This window comes from Hyperolius riggenbachi, chromosome 4 (genome assembly GCF_040937935.1).
Source record: "Hyperolius riggenbachi isolate aHypRig1 chromosome 4, aHypRig1.pri, whole genome shotgun sequence".
Taxonomy (NCBI): Eukaryota; Metazoa; Chordata; class Amphibia; order Anura; family Hyperoliidae; genus Hyperolius; species Hyperolius riggenbachi.
In genome coordinates, this window is record NC_090649.1 from 291,197,954 (window position 1) to 291,216,456 (window position 18,503).

The 18,503-nt window shown below is 41.6% G+C and overlaps 1 protein-coding gene across 50 annotated transcripts in view; it reads right to left on the reverse strand.

Moving 5' to 3' along the window:
- LOC137503854 (titin homolog) overlaps positions 1 to 18,503 on the reverse strand; it is a 1,065,379-nt gene that overhangs the window by 458,352 nt on the left and 588,524 nt on the right. For 48 of the 50 annotated variants that reach the window (XM_068231415.1, XM_068231409.1, XM_068231432.1 and 45 more), the window contains 2 exons: positions 13,708 to 13,758; positions 8,129 to 8,179 (listed from right to left, as the gene is read on the reverse strand). In XM_068231415.1, coding sequence (XP_068087516.1) covers positions 8,129 to 8,179; positions 13,708 to 13,758 — 102 coding nt within the window. The remainder of the gene's footprint in view (positions 1 to 8,128; positions 8,180 to 13,707; positions 13,759 to 18,503) is intronic. The other 2 variants (XM_068231447.1, XM_068231428.1) reach the window with 1 other exon arrangement.

Below are 18,503 nucleotides of genomic sequence, written 5' to 3' on the forward strand. Positions count from 1 at the left end.
AATGATGTGATTAATGTGGATGAGGATAGGTCTGGTAAACATAGAGAGGGTCACCGCCAAAAATCCACTTATTTAGCCGAGTTGGCCGCTGAAACAGGATTATTAGACAGCTGGCGCTTCCTACACCCTTATGACCGCGAATATTCTTTTCACTCACAGGTACACGCTTCATCTTCGCGAATTGATTACCTTCTATTGTCCCCAAATTTACTCTGTAAACTTAGGGAGGCAAAAATCCATGATATGATAATTTCAGATCACACTCCTATTTCTATTTCACTGGAGGAAAAAATACCCCATGGTACTGATATTCTATGGAGATTTCCGCAACACCTATATGGGGACGACAAGTTTCACCAAGACCTCGTATATTGGTGGCAGGAATATGCTTTGGATAACAAACAACATAAGGATAACCCACATCTCTTTTGGGATACATCTAAAGCGGTCATAAGGGGAAGGATTATATCTTACGTATCAGCTAAGAAAAAGCAGAGCCAGCAGGAATATGAAAAACATGTAAAACAAGTCAGACAAGCTTACACGGAATATAAATTAAAACCCACAGAGATAAATAGGAAAAACTGGCTGGATGAAAAAAAAGAAGTAGACCATTGGTTTAAGGTTAGAGAAACTCTCACGGTACCTTATAAGCAGCTTTTTTTCCATAAATATGGGGAAAAATCAGGCAGACTCATTTCTAGATTGGCCAAGCCCTTAAACTCACTCACCAATATCCACTCCCTTAGAACTAAAGAAAATAGCTTAGTCCACCTACCCGGGGATGTAAATAGAGTTTTCTATGAACACTATAGACAGTTTTATGAGACACCAAACGCTGAACCCAGGCTGTTGAGAGAATCATTCCTGGAGAAAGTCACACTGTGAAAACTAACAGAGGAAAATTTAGGGGAACTAAATACCCCTGTCACTGAACAGGAAGTCCTTGCCACTATTAAAGGTTCACACAACCATAAAGCCCCGGGCCCGGATGGCTTACCATCTGAATATTTCAAAATCCTAAAAACAGAAATAGCACCCACACTCACTTCTTTATATAACTCGATAATGGGCGGCAAACCCACACCGACATCAGGTAATGAAGCCCACATCAAACTAATTTATAAGACTGGCAAGGACCCAGCCGACCCAGCTTCGTACAGGACAATCTCCCTGATAAATCAGGACCTTAAAATATTTACAAAATTAATGGCTAACAGGCTATCACAATTCCTACCAACAATAATTCACCCAAACCAAGTAGGATTTGTGAAAGGAAGAGCAGCGGTGATAAACATAAGAAAGCTTATGACCATATTGGAACAAGTTAAAGCTTACCCTAAAACCTTTAAAAACGCAGCAATACTAACCCTGGACGCGGAAAAAGCATTTGATGCAGTCCACTGGGGTTGGCTAAATAAGGTTTTAATAAAAATGGGATTTAAAGGGGAATTCATGCAATTTGTCAACTCATTATACACAGCTCCCACAGCAAGAATATACACTCCAGGCTTCCTGTCTCCATCCTTTGGGCTTTTTCGTGGGACCAGACAGGGATGTCCTCTATCGCCGCTGCTCTTCAATATAGCCCTGGAACCTCTGGCCTCCTACCTTTTAACTCACGTGGAGGGAATGCAATTGGGAGACAGGAGAGTGGTGTCTGCGCTTTTTGCGGACGACATTCTGCTGTTCCTAAACAAACCTCAAACACAGGTGCCATTTATTCTTGAGGCTATCAGGGAGATTGGCCAAGAGTCAGGGTTCAAAATAAATGAACAAAAAAGTGAACTCCTTTACCTCTCCAGCCACCTGCCTAAACAAGAACATCGATCTCTAGGGGTCAAAGTAGCATCCTCCTCAATAAGGTATCTGGGACTAAAAATACATAGGGACCCGGCCCTCTTATATGCCAATAATATTACACCACTAATAACAAATATAATCCAGCAGTTAGATAGGTGGGCTAATAAACCCCTGGGGCTGTCAGGAAGGTCAGTATTAATAAAAATGGTCAGCTTCGGCAGACTACTATATCCAATGCAGACACTCCCATTATTAATCCGTCATAAAGACATAATGAGCCTGAACAAAGCCTTCACTAAATTCCTATGGAAGGGAAAGAGAGCCCGAATACAGATTAAACGCCTTCAGATACCCAAAATCCATGGAGGATTAAATATACCAGATGTTAGAAGATACAACCTTGCCTGTATCACACGTCACGTAAGGGACTGGGTTTCAGCTACAAATTTTTTCTCAAATTATGCAATAGAAAGCTCCCTAGCTGAACCGTGGTCACTGGTGGGCTTATTACACACACCCTGGGCACAGTTACCTGCACGAATTAAGCATAGCCAGGTATTCAGGGACACAATAGTGGCATGGAAAGAACTAAGGAAATTATTCAATCTTCCCTGGAAAATATCAAAATACATGCCCCTATGGGGAACACCCACATTTACACCTGGAATGATGCATAGAGCTTATGCACAATGGGAAACTAAGGGGATTGCTAAATTAAGTAATATGTTAAATCTAGATACTCAAACTCTTTTAACCTTTCGTGAAATTCAGCAAGAGTATGGAATCCATAAATCACAATTTCTCACATATGCACAAATTAAGTCCTTCATAAAAAAAAATATAAGCAATATCTCCTCTATAGCGAAATTAACTCCTTTTGACCGCTTCCTAAAACCAGGTGGAGAGAGATTATCACTGTCGGAGCTGCAGAAGACCCTAGCCCAAACCAAAATAGAAATAATATCTAAGACAAACTTTAAAACTTGGGAACGGGCCTTCCCTGGCACCAATATTGAGGATAAAATCATAAAGGGAAACAACGTATTACGATCTCTTCTAGTAAGTGAAAAATGGCGAGAATCCCATCTCTTATTCATATATAAAGCCAAATACGCCTTTAACATAAAATATAACACCCCCCCCCCCGTTACATTATGTTAATCAATGCCCAAAATGTCAGTTGGTAGAAGCAGATCTATTACATTGTATTTGGGGATGTCCGAATATTACAAAACTTTGGGAAGACGTCTCTCAGCTCTTGAGCAAGCTATGTAAAAGACAGATCCAAAAAGACCCAATGCTATATCTATTTCATTATAATGAAGAGGAAGATAAAATAGAAGGACCATCACGCACATCGCATAGAATACCAGACATAGGTCACCTAGTATTAGCAGCGACAAAAAAGGCGATCTATAATAGGTGGATATATCCTACGACACCCAGTCTAACTGATGTACATGACGAATTATCCTTCTTGTTTAAAATGGAAAAATTAGAAGCAACCCTGAATGTTGAGAAAGGCACAAAAAAGTTTTTTAAAAGATGGAAACCATATATACTTCTTAATTACTCAGATGATCAAATAAAACAACTCATGGAGCCTTTCAAGTACTGTTCCTGGTATGCATACCACCAATTGTTGGGTACCTTAGGGCGACTAGAAATCACACGATAGACATAGATGGAGGAGTTCATGTCTTGTTAAAGTCAACGAATTGGAAATATCTCCCTGTATCATCTGACCACAAAATAAAGAGAGAGCAGAAGAGGAAGGGGGGAGGGGGGTTGGAAAGGTATGGGATACTCAGGGGGGTTGTTGGGGTTAAATTGAAAGTTTATTCTCCATTGGACTATATCTATCTGCTGTGTAACCTTTGTTATGTTATTAGCAGCTGCGTCTGCTTATTTCATGATATGGTCTGTACTGTCTTATTTTAAGGGTGAAAATTTATAAAACAAATAAAACTTGTTTAAAAAAAAAAATATATTTATTTGTCAGTTTTTTAAACAAAATGTAATTTTTTTTCTCATATTCCCCTCCCTCACTCTCTCCCTGCAGCCAGCCAATCACGCGATCGGCTGTCATAGGCTTCAGCCTATGAGAGCCAATCGCTCTCTTGACCCCCAGGGGGACAGCCGTGTCACACGGCTGTCCCCAGTACAGTGCTGCTGCTGATCGCAGCGCTGTACTATGTGTGAAGACGGCGGTTTCACTGTCTAACAGTCTCCCGAGTGGCAATAGCCGCTCAGAGACTGAAGAGGGGGCAGAGTTCCACCCCCCGAGCAGGAGATGCACGCGCAGCCTACGCGCGATCTCCTGCAAAACAGAGCCCTAGGATTTGACGCCGGCGGTCCTGTAGCTGCCACCACGGTCACGCCCATGGGTGTTAGCCAGTCAGCAACAAGTTAACGCCCGCCTCCTCCATATGGATTTTACATAGTTTGCTCTCACTAGCACTTGCTGCTCTCTGGTAGCATTTTGCTTGGGTGCATTATACTTTACAGGCATTTTCATGAGAGGTATATTTGAGTTTTTTTGCACATCTTTGAATTTACATATATATAGGAGTTATACATTACTTGCTCTGCTATTGCCATTATAGTATGTGATCCATTGTGATGTGATTTGTATACATATATTTACCTGATGTGATCACTATTATGTGAGTCACTCGATATTACTTATTTGCTATATGGATGGTTGTCTAAAGGTGTCAGATACCTAATCTGCTGCATGCTTGTTCATGGTCTATGGCCAAATTTATTAAAAGCAGAGGATCAGCAGGACAACCAGGCAACTAGAATTACTTAAAGGGACTCCGAGCAGTGCAGAAACTATGGAAAGATGTACATCATTTTAAAGCTGTCTTTCTCCTCTTTCCAATGATATATAAACCGCCACCCTACGCCTTTTAGTTTTCGCTATTTTCGCGATTGAAATTGCCGCGGCCGCGATTTCGATCGCGAAAATAGAGAAAACTAAAAGGCGTAGGGCAACGATGTAGGTGTCGTCAGAAAGAGGAGAAAGAGAGCTTTAAAATGATATCCATCAAGCCATAGTTATATTGTATTACACAGGACGACTTTTTGTCAAAGTCAGCATCTGCATTCAGCAGAATGGAGCTGCTGACACTGGGGAAAGTGTCGTCCTGTGTAATACAATATAACTATGGCTTGATGGATATCATTTTAAAGCTCTCTTTCTCCTCTTTCTGACGACACCAAAATCGTTGCCCTACACCTTTTAGTTTTCTCTATTTTCGCGATCGAAATCGCGGTCGCGGCAATTTCAATCGCGAAAATAGCGAAAACTAAAAGACGTAAGGTGGTGGTTTATATATCATTGGGAAGAGGAGAAAGAGAGCTTTAAAATGATATGCATCTTTCCATAGTTTCTGCACTGCTCGGAGTCCCTTTAAAAGAAAATAAATATTACAGCCTCCATATGCCTCTCCTTTAGTTGCCCTTTAACCTTACTGAAAGCACAAGTGGCATTTCCCTTACAATTGTAAGACTAAAAAAATTCAATAAAAGAATTCTGAAATGTATGCATTCGTTTATTATTTTGCAAATTAAAATCATGGTTAAATTTTAAATTTTAAATGCATAAGATACAAAATGTTTTCTTCAAAAGACTTATTGAAAGCATCTGGCTAGCTGGGTACTTACAAATCTATCTCCTATTAAAGAGAGTCTGAAACCATTAAAATTACTTCTTTTTATTTCCCAGTCCTCTTCAGCATTAAGATCAAAGATGATTATCACGCCTCCCCCTGAACACTTCAAACAAATTAACAGGCTATTCCTGAATTTCATTTGGCACAAGAAACCCTTGCAGTTCCAGATGCAAGAAAATACCATGCAGCAGGTGCTCTAACGCGTGTTGTAGGCTGGCACAGGCATTCTGCTCAGAAGAGATGGGTTCAGGTGGAATCAGCCCTGACATCAAATGACCTTAGCTTACTGCCTTGCTTTACTCAAGTCCCTCCTTCATCCTCAGTAGCGGTTAAGGCGTCTCTCAGTGCCCTGGTCGAATTTCGCTCTAGCGCAGACCTCTCCCCTTGGCCATCTCCTCTAATGCCAATTCTAGACAATCAGTTATGCAAACCAGGCTGCCACAGTAATGCATATATTGAGTGGAGAATGGACTCTCGCCTCAGGGCCAGAGACCTCATCGGGGACAGACTTGGTACACGTTACAGCAGATCCAAGAATCTCGTAGCTGTCTTAGACCCCTGGAACTTACTCCAGTTCACTCACTTCCTAAGCTCGACTGGATCCCGGGAAGCCTTTTCCAGATCCCTAACCCCCTTTGAGTCTCTCTGCATGGGCTCAGGCCCAATTAGAAAAACTCTATCTGCAATTTACCAACTTTTGTCCTCAGACGGGGCCTGGTCCAAATCTTTGAAAGAGAAATGAGAATCAGATCTCCAGAGGTCTTTCACAGATAAGCAGTGGGATAAAATAATCTTAATCAACCACACATCTGCTATATCCTCGAGAATTCAAGAATCAAATTACAAAATCCTGACTTAGTGGTATTTGACGCCCACCAGACTACACAAAATTTATCCCACTGCTGATCAGAAATGTTGGAGATGTCAGCAACATAATGGTACCCTGCTACACATCTTCTGGCACTGCAAAGTCCAAATCTGTATAAAAGAACTTACGGGTGCAGACCCGGTACCAGATCCTGCCTTCTATCTTTTATTCCACACTGACAAACCGCTCAAAAAAATCAAAAAGTCTCTGATGAAACATCTTCTACAGGCTGCAAGAGTTTTGATCGCCAGACATTGGAAGGATACTAAACCACCTTCCATCTTAGAGTGGATTTCTGAACTCAAATTCATATGCGAGATGGAATCTCTTACTGCAGCAATTCATCGAACTGATGATCAACACTCTCGCACCTGGATGCCCTGGCATGAATTCCTTGAATCAAATAGCTTCAGATCTCTGCTGGCTGGAGCTGACTCTTAATTAAACATAAATATAATCCTATATCTCCTGGCATGACAACCTTTCTAATTCTGGATAAGGCACACTGGTTTCACAGCGCAAGGGTTAGTGTGTCCTAATTCCTCTCCATTTTCTTTTTCTTCTTTCCTGCTACCTTTTCTATATATTCTCCTCTATAAACTTTTGATCTAGGTAATCAGTTGATTTGTTATGGTGCACTGGGTCGGTCACGGTTTCTGCCGCTCAATATATATATATATACTCACCTCTCCAGGTTGCTGGACTGTAGCCCCCTGGGGCAAATTTTGGTCTTTCATATATGGTGTCCTGGGATGTATGATCCCACTGGGCTCCTGGGTCACCACAGCCCCTAAATTCCCCTTATGGACCTTGCGGCAACTCTCAATCACATTATATACCTTTTGTCAAGAGCAAGGAGTTTGTTCCTCTCTACCCGACAACCCACAGTCCGTTTGGGCAATAGACAGTCCATGACCAACTCCAGCTCCTCCATTCATACAAGATGGCCATATATACCCTAATCTCAAACAGCACTGGCTTGCTGTAACTTCATGTGTTTATTGTTATATACGTGCCCACACAAGAATGTACCTAATAGTTATGTTACTGTATGCTCTGTTTTATAACTTTATATCTCAAAAATAAAGAATAATAAAAAAAAAAAGATCAAAGATGATTTGCCACATACCTGTGCCAGAACGATGTATTTACCCCCCCTCCCCCCCCCCTTCCCAAAGTCCCCATGGCAAAATTCTGCGTTACTTCCTGGAAAAGGCAGAGCTGAGTGCGGTAGCTCTGCCTCCAGTCCAGTCAATCACCACCTCTCTCCACCCCTCTCATCTTTCACTACAACTGCTACTGCGCTTAGCTCTGCCTCCCCGGGCAACAAAATCTGCAACTTGGAAAGTCGTAGAATTTTGCCCCGGTATTTTGGGGAGATAAATACCTTGTTCTGCTGCAAATCATATTTTGATCTTAATGCTGAACAGGACTGGGAAATAAAAAGAGGTAATTTTAATGGATTCAGTCTCTCTTTAAGATAGCAATGTTATTTTACTGTTCAGCTGTTCAAGGACATGACAGGTTTAATAACATTTAAGTAAGATTTAAACTTAAAGACTACCGGGGAAAGGGGAAAGGAGCAAAACAGACATTTGTAATTAAAGTCTAGGTCACGTGTGAGTCCAGGTTAAATAGTATATTCAATCATTTCAAATTTGCCACTATATTGTTTTGCTGCTTTTTGAACGCTTAGAGATAGAAGGAGAGGAAATATTTCCTAAGAGATCTAGAAGTTGAATGTCAGATTTAAAATGCTCTACAAAAATATACATACCTTTGGGTAATTCGTGTGCCAATTTTGCTTCTTCAATTTCTTTCTCAGGCTCTGCATGAAAAAGAAAAAAATGTATTAACTACAGTATATTAGTATACAGTTAGTGCAGCTTATATTTTTATCTTTGCCAGTTCACATGAATTGGGAGATGATTATGCTGGGGATGATTACAACTTGCTGAACTGAGCTGCTTTGACCTGGCAAATGACTCTTCTGTGCTGTTTATAGTTAAGTTACACAGCTGCTCTGTCCTTAACTCATGAATTGCTAAGGGATACTCTGGACATTGGGGTTGATTCACTAAAAGTAACGCGCCCATCAGAGCGAGTACATTTTAACGAGTATGAGTTAATTTAAATGAGTGCATGCTACGCACAGTAATTGCAAACTTTCAACCCAAGTTTACATCTTTATTACATCAAGGCTGGACTAATGCAGTGCCCTCTATGTAGGCATCCCAAACATGGACCTGTACCACCTGCAAGTAGTACAGAATGTTGCTGACAGATTGCTAACAAATAAGCCTTGCCACTGTCACCTTACACCTATTCTTTGCTAACAGCACTGGCTACTTGTAAAACGGAGAATACTTTTCAAGATTGGACTGTTTACATTCAAATCCCTACACAATTTGGGCCTTGGATACACGAAGGACTTGCTGAAACTGCACTACACCTCTCATAACCTCAGATTATCAGGATCCATAAACTTGGTCACTCCCAGAGTGCACCTCAACACCTTTGGAGCTAGAGCTTTTTGTCATGCTGCCCCTACCCTTTGGAATTCCCTACCACACACACACTGAAGACACCCCCATCCCTGTAGCTATTCAAATCCAGACTGAAAGCCACCTGTTTAGCCTGGAATTTGTGGACTTAAAGAATTCTTCCTCTTTACCACAATTTACCAACCAACCAATGACTTGTCTGAGCCATGCTTATGTGCTTTGAGTCCTACAGGAGGAAAGTTATTTGTTGTTGTAATTACGACCAATCCTAAATGCCGCGTCATAGTGACACAGTGCAAGCGCGATACTTCTCTAGCGCAACCGTTGCTACCTTAACCCGTTCAGGTTCCGTGGTTTTCACGAGAGAAACGTTCACCTCCCATTCATTAGCCTATAACTTTATCACTACTTATCACAATGAACTGATCTATATCTTGTTTTTTACGCCACCAATTAGGCTTTCTTTGGGGGGTACATTTTGCTAAGAGCCACTTTACTGTAAACGCATTTTAACAGGAAGAATAAGAAAAAAATGGAAAAATTCATTATTTCTCAGTTTTCAGCCATTATAGTTTTAAAATAATACATGCCTCCATAATTAAAACTCACGTATTGTATATGCCCATATGTCCCGGTTATTACACCGTTAAAATTATGTCCCTATCACAATGTATGGCGACAATATTTTATTTGGAAATAAAGGTGCATTTTTTCCATTTTGCATCTACTGTATCACTATTAACAAGTTTAAAATAAAAAAAATATAGAAATATGTCATCTTTACATTGATATTTAAAAAGTTTAGACCCTTAGGTAAATATTTACATGTTTTTTTTATTGTAATGTTTTTTGTTTTTTTATAGGAAACATTTTATTTGGGTAGTTTTGGGAGGGTGGGGGGTAAACAATAGATTTATAATGTAAATGTGTGTTCATTTTAATTTATTTTTATTTTCAGTTGTAGTATTACTTTTTGGCCACAAGATGGCGGCCATGAGTTTGTTTACATGTAACACACGCTTAGAGTGGCGCATCGGGGAGGGAACGGCCAGAAAAGGCGCAGCTTCTGAGAGAAGCTGTTGCTTTTTTTTAGCGGGGGAGAGGAATCAGTGATCGGGCACCATAGCCCGATACATTGATTCCCTGGCTACCGAATCCGCGGCCGGGAGTGCGCTTGCGCGGTAGCGCACATGGTTCCTGGACGTAGTTTCTACGTCCAGGAACCAAAATAGGTTAATTAACGTAGTAGTGGCCGCGCTAGGGAAGTATTGCCGTTACATCACTATTGGGTGGCATTTAGAAGCGTCAGCCGTAACTAATGAGTGCAGGCTATGCTGCCAGGACCGGGTGTAGAGGGCACTCATTCAAACTAACTTGTGCTGATGGGTGCATTACTTTCAGTGAATCAGCCCCATTATGCCAAAAAACTGCATTACAACCTGCACTTTGAATTAAAAAATTGCAGCCATTATATTGAGAAATATGTGCTGAGGCACATCGCTGGCACTGCATTGCATTTCTTCACAAGAATAGATTTGTCACCTTTGTGGTGGCAAGCATTATTTAAGCCTAAAGGTCTACCAAGAAGCTTATGATGTGCATTGTAAAAAACATTTCTCACTTAAGGGTCCAATAATTGGTCAAGACTCGGCCACCAATCATAACCATTTCCATCAATAAATGGTGCAGGATCAACATTAGTTGAGCAGGTCACATGACACTTTCAATGTCAACCAATGCAACATTTTTGTAGGTAAAATAGCAGTGGCAATAACATATCTTTTTAACCACTTGAGGACCCACCCTTTACCCCCCCTTAAGGACCAGCGCTGTTTGTTGGGATCTGTGCTGGGTGAGCTCTGCAGCCCCCAGCACAGATCAGCGGGCACGCAGAGCGATCAGATCGCCCCCCTTTTTTCCCCCCTATGGGGATGATGTGCAGGGGGGGGTCTGATCACTCTGGTGGGCAGGCTTGTTGCGGGGGGGCACCTCAAAGCCCCTCTCCGCGGCAAAATTCCCCCCTCCCTCTCCTACCTGCTCATCCCCGGTGATCGGGGCTGCACAGGACGCTATCCGTCCTGTGCAGCCAGTGACAGGACGTCCCCTGTCACATGGCGGCGATCCCCGGCCGCTGATTGGCCAGGGATCGCCGATCTGCCTTACGGCGCTGCTGCGCAGCAGCGCCGTACTATGTAAACAAAGCGGATTATTTCCGCTTGTGTTTACATTTAGCCTGCGAGCCGCCATCGGCGGCCCGCAGGCTATTCACGGAGCCCCCCGCCGTGAATTGACAGGAAGCAGCCGCTCGCGCGAGCGGCTGCTTCCTGATTAATTAGCCTGCAGCTGGCGACGCAGAACTGCGTCGCTGGTCCTGCAGCTGCCACTTTGCCGACGCACGGTATAAGCGTGCGGTCGGCAAGTGGTTAAAGACACATCGAATTAAATTAATAAGTATTGTCTTACTATATAACAAAAGTATGGTGAGCAGCATTATTTAATAGAGTTCTGAAGTTCACTGTACAAATCAATGGACAACACTTCCAAGAAAGGAATGTCAGTAGCCACATCAACATATAGATCAATCGTGTCTTGTGTTCATCTCATCCACCAAGCTACTGCCACTCTGCAGTTGGATGCCAAGAGGCAGCATTTACCTTCATATTGTATGACTGACTCTGTTGATATGCAGTAGTAATATGTAGAAAATGAATTAAAATAAAGAAATGTGAGCCTTACCTCACATAATTGGCAAATGAAAAGGTGAAACTCAAACCCACAATGATTCTAGTCAGTGCAATGCAAAAGGCAGGGGTGTAACTAGAGAGGAGCTGTAGGGGGCCCCAACTACAGACCTACCCTTTCTCAGATACAGGGGACTATACTTCAGATCAGGTGTTTTTATGGCTACAAATCATGATAGCCACACTTGTTTTATGACCCTTGTGAGATGGACCCCAAGGCCATGAAAGACACCAAGGGGAGGCAAGGAAAGGGGTGTGAACATCTGGCAGGCCCCATCAAAGTTTTGCAGGGGGGCCCAGTGAATTGTAGTTATGCCACAGGCTAAAGAAGCATTTTTAGAAACGTTAAGCAGTAAATTACGAGGGTGGTCTAGTGCCTGGAATTAAAAGGTGCTGCATTCATTATGGGGGATGGCCTTTCATTGTGTTTGCTTAATAACAACAAAGTAAGGGTTCAGAAGGTGTCTATTTACTATAGAAGCTATCATTTTATTTTCTCTAAGTTTTAAATGAGGGCTTAAATGTCATGAGAAACTGGCCCAGCACCCCATGAAAGTGTTGACATAATATTTTTAATTAAGCAATAACTATAATGATACATGCACTGCAAAAGAGGTTTTAAAGTTCACAGTAGCTATTCAGTACTGTAAATTTTGTTCAAGACAAGGCAAATAACATTTATATTGCACTTTTCTCCTGGCGGACTCAAAACGCGTGAGCTCCAGCCACTAGGATGTGCTCAGTAGGCATTAGCAGTGTTATGCTGGGAATACACAATGAGATTTTTCAGCAGATTTACTGTCCTATCGATTTTCCGATCGTTTTTCATTCACTTCTATGAGAAGTTGATCATAAAAACGATCAAAAATTAGATCGGTCCTGTCTGAAATTATCAATCGAACCATCCATCTGCCAAAAACTCTTATGGTGTAGTCCCAGCATTAGGGAGTCTAGCCCAAGGACTTCTTACTAAATAGATGCTGGCTTGCTGAACAGGAAGAGCCGAGATCCAAACCCAGGTTGCCTGTGTCACACCGTTACACTATCCAGCCACTATTTAAAATATTTGACTACAATTTAAATGACTACAATGTGCTGCTGTACTTTGTAAAATATTATTGTTCTTTCCACAGTTATACTGGTAAAACATATAGTACATGTGTTCAAATTAAAATGTGTAAATGAAACATTAAAACTCATTATAGCATATAATGAAAGTACTGTATATATAGTAACTAAGTACAGAGCATGACTGAAAAGCAGTGATGAGCAAAAATGCCGATATTCTTTTTGCATTATTTTTACGAAAATAATGTTAAATTCGTCTTTTGAATGAAAATACCATCAAAAATAATTTTGTAATAAGTTTGTGATTGTTTATGTTTTTGCAGTAAAAATAATGATTTTTTGCATTTTCATAGTAAAAATAGTGACATTTTGCATTTCCTAAAATTTTAACCATATTGTGAAAATACAATGGGCTTGATTCACTATGTGGTGCTAACCTACTTAGCACGTCTAAAGTCTTTAGGCGTGCTAACCACGGTGCTAAGTAGGTTAGCACCGGTTTTCTCAACCAGATCGCGCGCTAAGTACCGTGCGCAAAGTTTTGCACTAAAGCCTAAGTCCCTTAGGCTTTAGTGGGCACTTTGGGCGGAGCGCCCTGCACTCTGTGCAGTACTTTGCGCGCGATCACTACTTCTCACATTTAAACTCAGTTTAGACGTGATAAGGGCCAGTGCTAACAGTTAGCACTGCTTTGTGAATCGAGCCCAATGTGTTTTCGCTAAATCTTCTCGAAATCGAAAATACCATTTTAGATGTGAAAATGACTAAGGCAAAAATTTGTGATCAACGCTGCTGAAGAGCTTTTAGAAGGCAGACATTTATAGTTTGCTAGTTGTGACAAGAATTATGACTAAAAAATATGTATACTAATTTTGTAACTATTGTAACTATGTAAAATTAGTTACATACTAATTTTGTAACTATGTCTGAGCTTAAATTTAGCAGGCAGCCTAAGCTTTCAAGGTTCAATGCCATTAGATTTAGGTGCAGTGATGCTGGAATAAAGAAGCATGAATTATTACTGAATTGTTCGCTATTAGTACCTTTTGGTACAAGCAGAGTAATTTCTATCACTTCTTGTACTGTTTCAGGTTCTGTAAAAAGAAGGTGTTATTTCCATAAGAAAATACATGTAGTCACTAGTTTGGTATCTCATGCTATGCTGTCTCAACGGGTTAGCATAAGTTGTATCAATCTGAAGTCCAACACATTGAAATGCATTTGAAATTAGTTCTACTGAGCTTGGTTTATTACTTCCCTGCTAAATGGCAATTTGAAAAAGAAAAATTCACTCACGTCACGTTAGCACATTGAGAATTTAGGGCATAAAAGCCAACAAGTGTAATGTTCTTCCCCTCAGCCATTACCAAGCCAAGAGTTCTTCCAAGGTCAGTGTACTGTTTGTCTGGACCAATGTTGTGTGTGTGTGTGTGTGTGTGTGTGTGTGTGTGTGTGTGTGTGTGTGTGTGTGTGTGTGTGTGTGTGTGTGTGTGTGTGTGTGTGTGTGTGTGTGTGTGTGTGAGTGTGCGCATGTTCTGACAACCAATACATCCACGGTTATTTAAAGTGGAATACAACTCTGACATAGTCAATAAAATCTTTTTAAAGTAGAGAAGAAATACCACTTTAAGTGACTTATAAAGCTGCATGGTGGGGCTGCACATTTTCATTATCTTTTCTAAGCCTGAATTTGTATTCTCTAGGCATGCATTAATAACCCTTATCTGGAATACAGTTTATTGGAAAATTATTTGTTGAGACTCGGTGCTGCTTTAAAAGTAACACAAGGTAAGAGACATGTGGAGGCTGCCATATTTATTTCCTTTTAGACAATACCAGTTGCCTGGCAGTCCTTTTGTTCAATAGTGTCTAAACCATACACCTGAAGCAAGCATGCAGCTAATCTTGTCAGGTTTTTGTCAGAGACATCTGATTTTTCAAGAGAAGAGACCCAGCACCTAGTGATGAGCAAAAATTATGCCCATCTGTAATTACGCATCATAATACGTAATTACGCATCGTAATGCAAAATTTCAGGGGAATAGTGTAGGCAATTTCATAGTTAATTGTTCTCATTTGTAATTACGCATGAATTTACGCGTAAATTAACGTGTAATTTTGTGCCGAATTTGATGGTGAATAGCAAAGCCCCCATACATGTCATTGCTACCACAATTGCAACATATGCTAAGAAGAATACTAGGCAAAAGTTACAAAAAGAATTGTTCAAAAAGACATTGTAATTTTTGAGAAAATCAATTTTAAAAATACAAAAACATGGTTTTTAAACTCATTTTTCTAGGTTTAAAAACCATTTTTTTTTGCATTTTTAAAATCGATTTTCACAAAAACTAAAAGTCCTTTTTGAAAAATTATTTTTTTGACGTATACCCAACATTCTCCTTATTATATATGTAGCAATGTTGGTAGCAATAGCATGTATGGGGATTTTGCTATTCACCTCCAAAATCGGCACAAAATTATGCGTAAATTCATGTGTAAATTCATGTGTAAGTATGAATGATTTTACAAAGTCAATTGAATTACGAATTTGTAATTACATGTATGCATAATTGCGAAAATGTACGAGTAATTTTGCGTAATCGTAATTAGCAGATTACGATCATCACTACCAGCACTGTCTTCAAATGTATTTCAAGCTCTTTATTTTGAAAGCATCAAAAGCATTAAAAAGGGCAAGTCTTGCGATGTTTCAAGAGGAGACCACTCAAGCTGACAAGCCCTCTGAGTAGATACAATTTCAAACAGCTTTAAATAGTAGTTGCTCCACTAGGAAACCAATCAAAATAGTCTGGATGCCCTGTCGTCAGCCAATAAGGCTAGGTTCCTAAATGTAAGCCCTCCCATCCGGTGGAGGACCTAAAGGAGAATCGCATCTATTTTTGTGCTCCAATCACTTTAAAAAGACCACTGGAGTGCTAACCAATGAGGGCAGAGCATGTAATGAGTAAAAAAGTCATATAACTGACGCACGTGTAAATCCGCAATGGAAATACGCATGCGTGTATAATGACGTTGTGATGTTTGGTGAGGGCAGACATTGGTTCTCGAATTACTGATTTAACTACTTCAAGAAAAGGGACTTTTCCCTGCTTGTCTTGTCACATGTGTAATTCTATTGTGAAGGGGGAAACCTTTACACATCCTACAATGGGAAAATGTTTTTCTATAAATGGTTATTACACATGTGACACGCATTTCAGTGCATAAATCAGCTATCCACTCTGGCACGTCAGAACAAGCTGTTGCTAGACATTTTTCTGCCTGTCGCCATAATGTCAGCCAATTGAGGGTCCAAGTGACTCTGTCCCCCTTCCACGCATGCGGGGGGGGGGGGGGGTGACAGGGTCAAACAATTATTGAGATGAGAGCTATTTTGAATCAGAATCAGAATCGAGTTTATTTCGCCAAGCACGACTGGGTCGTGCCCGCAATTGGGCTTGGCACATGAAAACAGGGCATATACATAGGAACATAAGAGACAACAGAGCATAGAACATAGTAGACATCACTTCATCTCAAAGACATACATAATACATTTTGGATTAGGAAGCTAGATGCCCTTGGACCTGGGGGCCCCAACCGTGAGTGTGAGTTGGGTCCATGTATTTAAGGATAGATTTCTTGTTAAGAACTATTTGGTCTGGGCGCCTGGAGTCTTCTCCACAGGCCGGTTTTGTTCCTTCCCGACTGCAGCCGCTGCATATTGGTGGCCGCCGGTCGGGAGGGAGAGGTAATTTTTGTTTGTTGGCCGGCCCGGACTGGTTGCTGTTGTAATGCAGCCGCCAGTCCAGGCCGGCTTTTAAGTATTTTTGTTTGTTAATTTCTTTTGGTTTCAACCTGTTTCTCTCATGACTGGCCAGTCGGGAGAGAATGGGTATTTTGATGTTCTTGCCATCTAAGACTGGCCGCCGCTATCAGTGGACACCAGTCTGGGAGGGTGGGATAATTTTCACATAATTTTTATTTTTGTTTTTGTGACGCTCGGTGTCTGGCCGCTACTTTGGATGGGCGGCAGACACCGAGCGGACATTTTTTTCTGATATTTTTTCCTTTTTCCTTTTTTCTTCTAATAATTTGTGATTTAATCTGTATTCTTTACATTAAACCAACTAGGGGAATGGAGCATCTTGAAAATGCAAATTCTAAGCGCTACCTGTATAGGCGATTGGATTGTAATGTCTGTGTTGAAGTTGATTTACGCTTCCGGGTTGTTTACGTGTTTGATCTTATGCATACGCACCATTATACACGCATGCATATTTCCACTGCAGATGTACGCGTGCGTCAGTTATATGATGTTTTTTATCCACTTCGGGACCGGCCACCTAACCCCCCTTAAGGACCAGGCATTTTGCGGTAGAGAGGGGTGCGCGCGTTTGGGGGGGTTGGGTGGCCGGATCCCGTCTGTGGCTGGCTGGGCAGTGTCCCCTCTTACGCCAGTAGCCATCACTCACCTTCCAGGTTCCAGCGATGAGCCGCAGTAGCCCCCTTCTTCTCCAGTCGGCATCTCCACTCCAAATGACGCTCAGGTCGGGTCGCGGCTTGATGACGTCATCAAGCCGGGACCCGGCGCTGACGTCAGACGGAGCAGAGATGCCGGCCAGAGCAGAGGGGGCGCCGATCATCACTGGAACAGCAGGGAGGTGAGTGGATCCTCTTCTTTTCCCCCCTGCCGCCGCCACTGTCAAAGTGATCACTACGATCCAACGGCGATCGTAGTGATCACGTGATTAGCAGCCATACACGATGGCTGTTGATCACTGAGGGGAGATGTCAGCTGTCAGCTGTCATATGACAGCTTAATCTCCCCTCTCGGGTGCACACGATTGCGTCGGGACGGTTCTTTAGCGCGGACAATAAATCAACGTCCAGTCAGAACGGTAGCACCACCTGCTGGACGTTGATTCAACATCCGTGGTCCCCAAAAGGTTATTCACGACATGCTCTGCCCTCATTGGTCGGCACTCCAGCGGTCTTTTTAAAGTGGTTGGAGCACAAAAATAGATGCAGTTCCCTACCAGGTCCTCCACCGGATGGGAGGGCTTACATTTAGGAACCTAGCCTGACTGGCTGACGACAGGGCGTCCAGACCATTTTGATTGGTTCCCCAGTGGAGCAACTACTATTTAAAGCTGTTTGAAATTGTATGTACTCAGAGGGCTTGTCAGCTTGATAAAGAGAGGAGGCTCCTCTCAAAAACGTCGCATAGACTTGCCCTTTTTTAATGCTTTTGATGCTTTAAAAATAAAGAGCTTGAAATACATTTGAAGACAAAGCTGGGTCTCTTCTCTTGGAAATTCTGCTTGCTGCTCCTGGAGGCAGAGGGACAATGACCAAAAGCATCTGGATGGCTGGTGACTGCTTTCTACTACTTGTCTACTAGAGACATCGGATCTGCATGCTTATTCAGGGTCTATGACTAAACGTATTAAAGGCAGTGGATGAGCATACCAGCCAATGTGGGTTGTTTAAAAGGAAATAAATATGACAGCCTCCATATGTCTCTAACCTTGGGTTACCTTTAAAAAAAGTCATTGTTTACAGTTAAAGCAAGTTTAAATGAAGTTTGCAAGGAAGAGCATGTAAAGTAGCAATGCAATGTGTTTTTCAAAGTCACGCATGAAAAATCTCTGTGGCCGGGAGGATGAGCATTCTGCCAAAAGTTAGGTTCACTACCTGTGTATCACAGAAAGCCAGGCTCAGCTAAGGGGATCAGTTGCCTGAATCTTAGGAAAGGCAGCATTCATTTTAATGTTGATTGTGTCATTTTCCAGCACATATAATGCTGTTATTGCAGGAGATCTGGCTTTGGGAC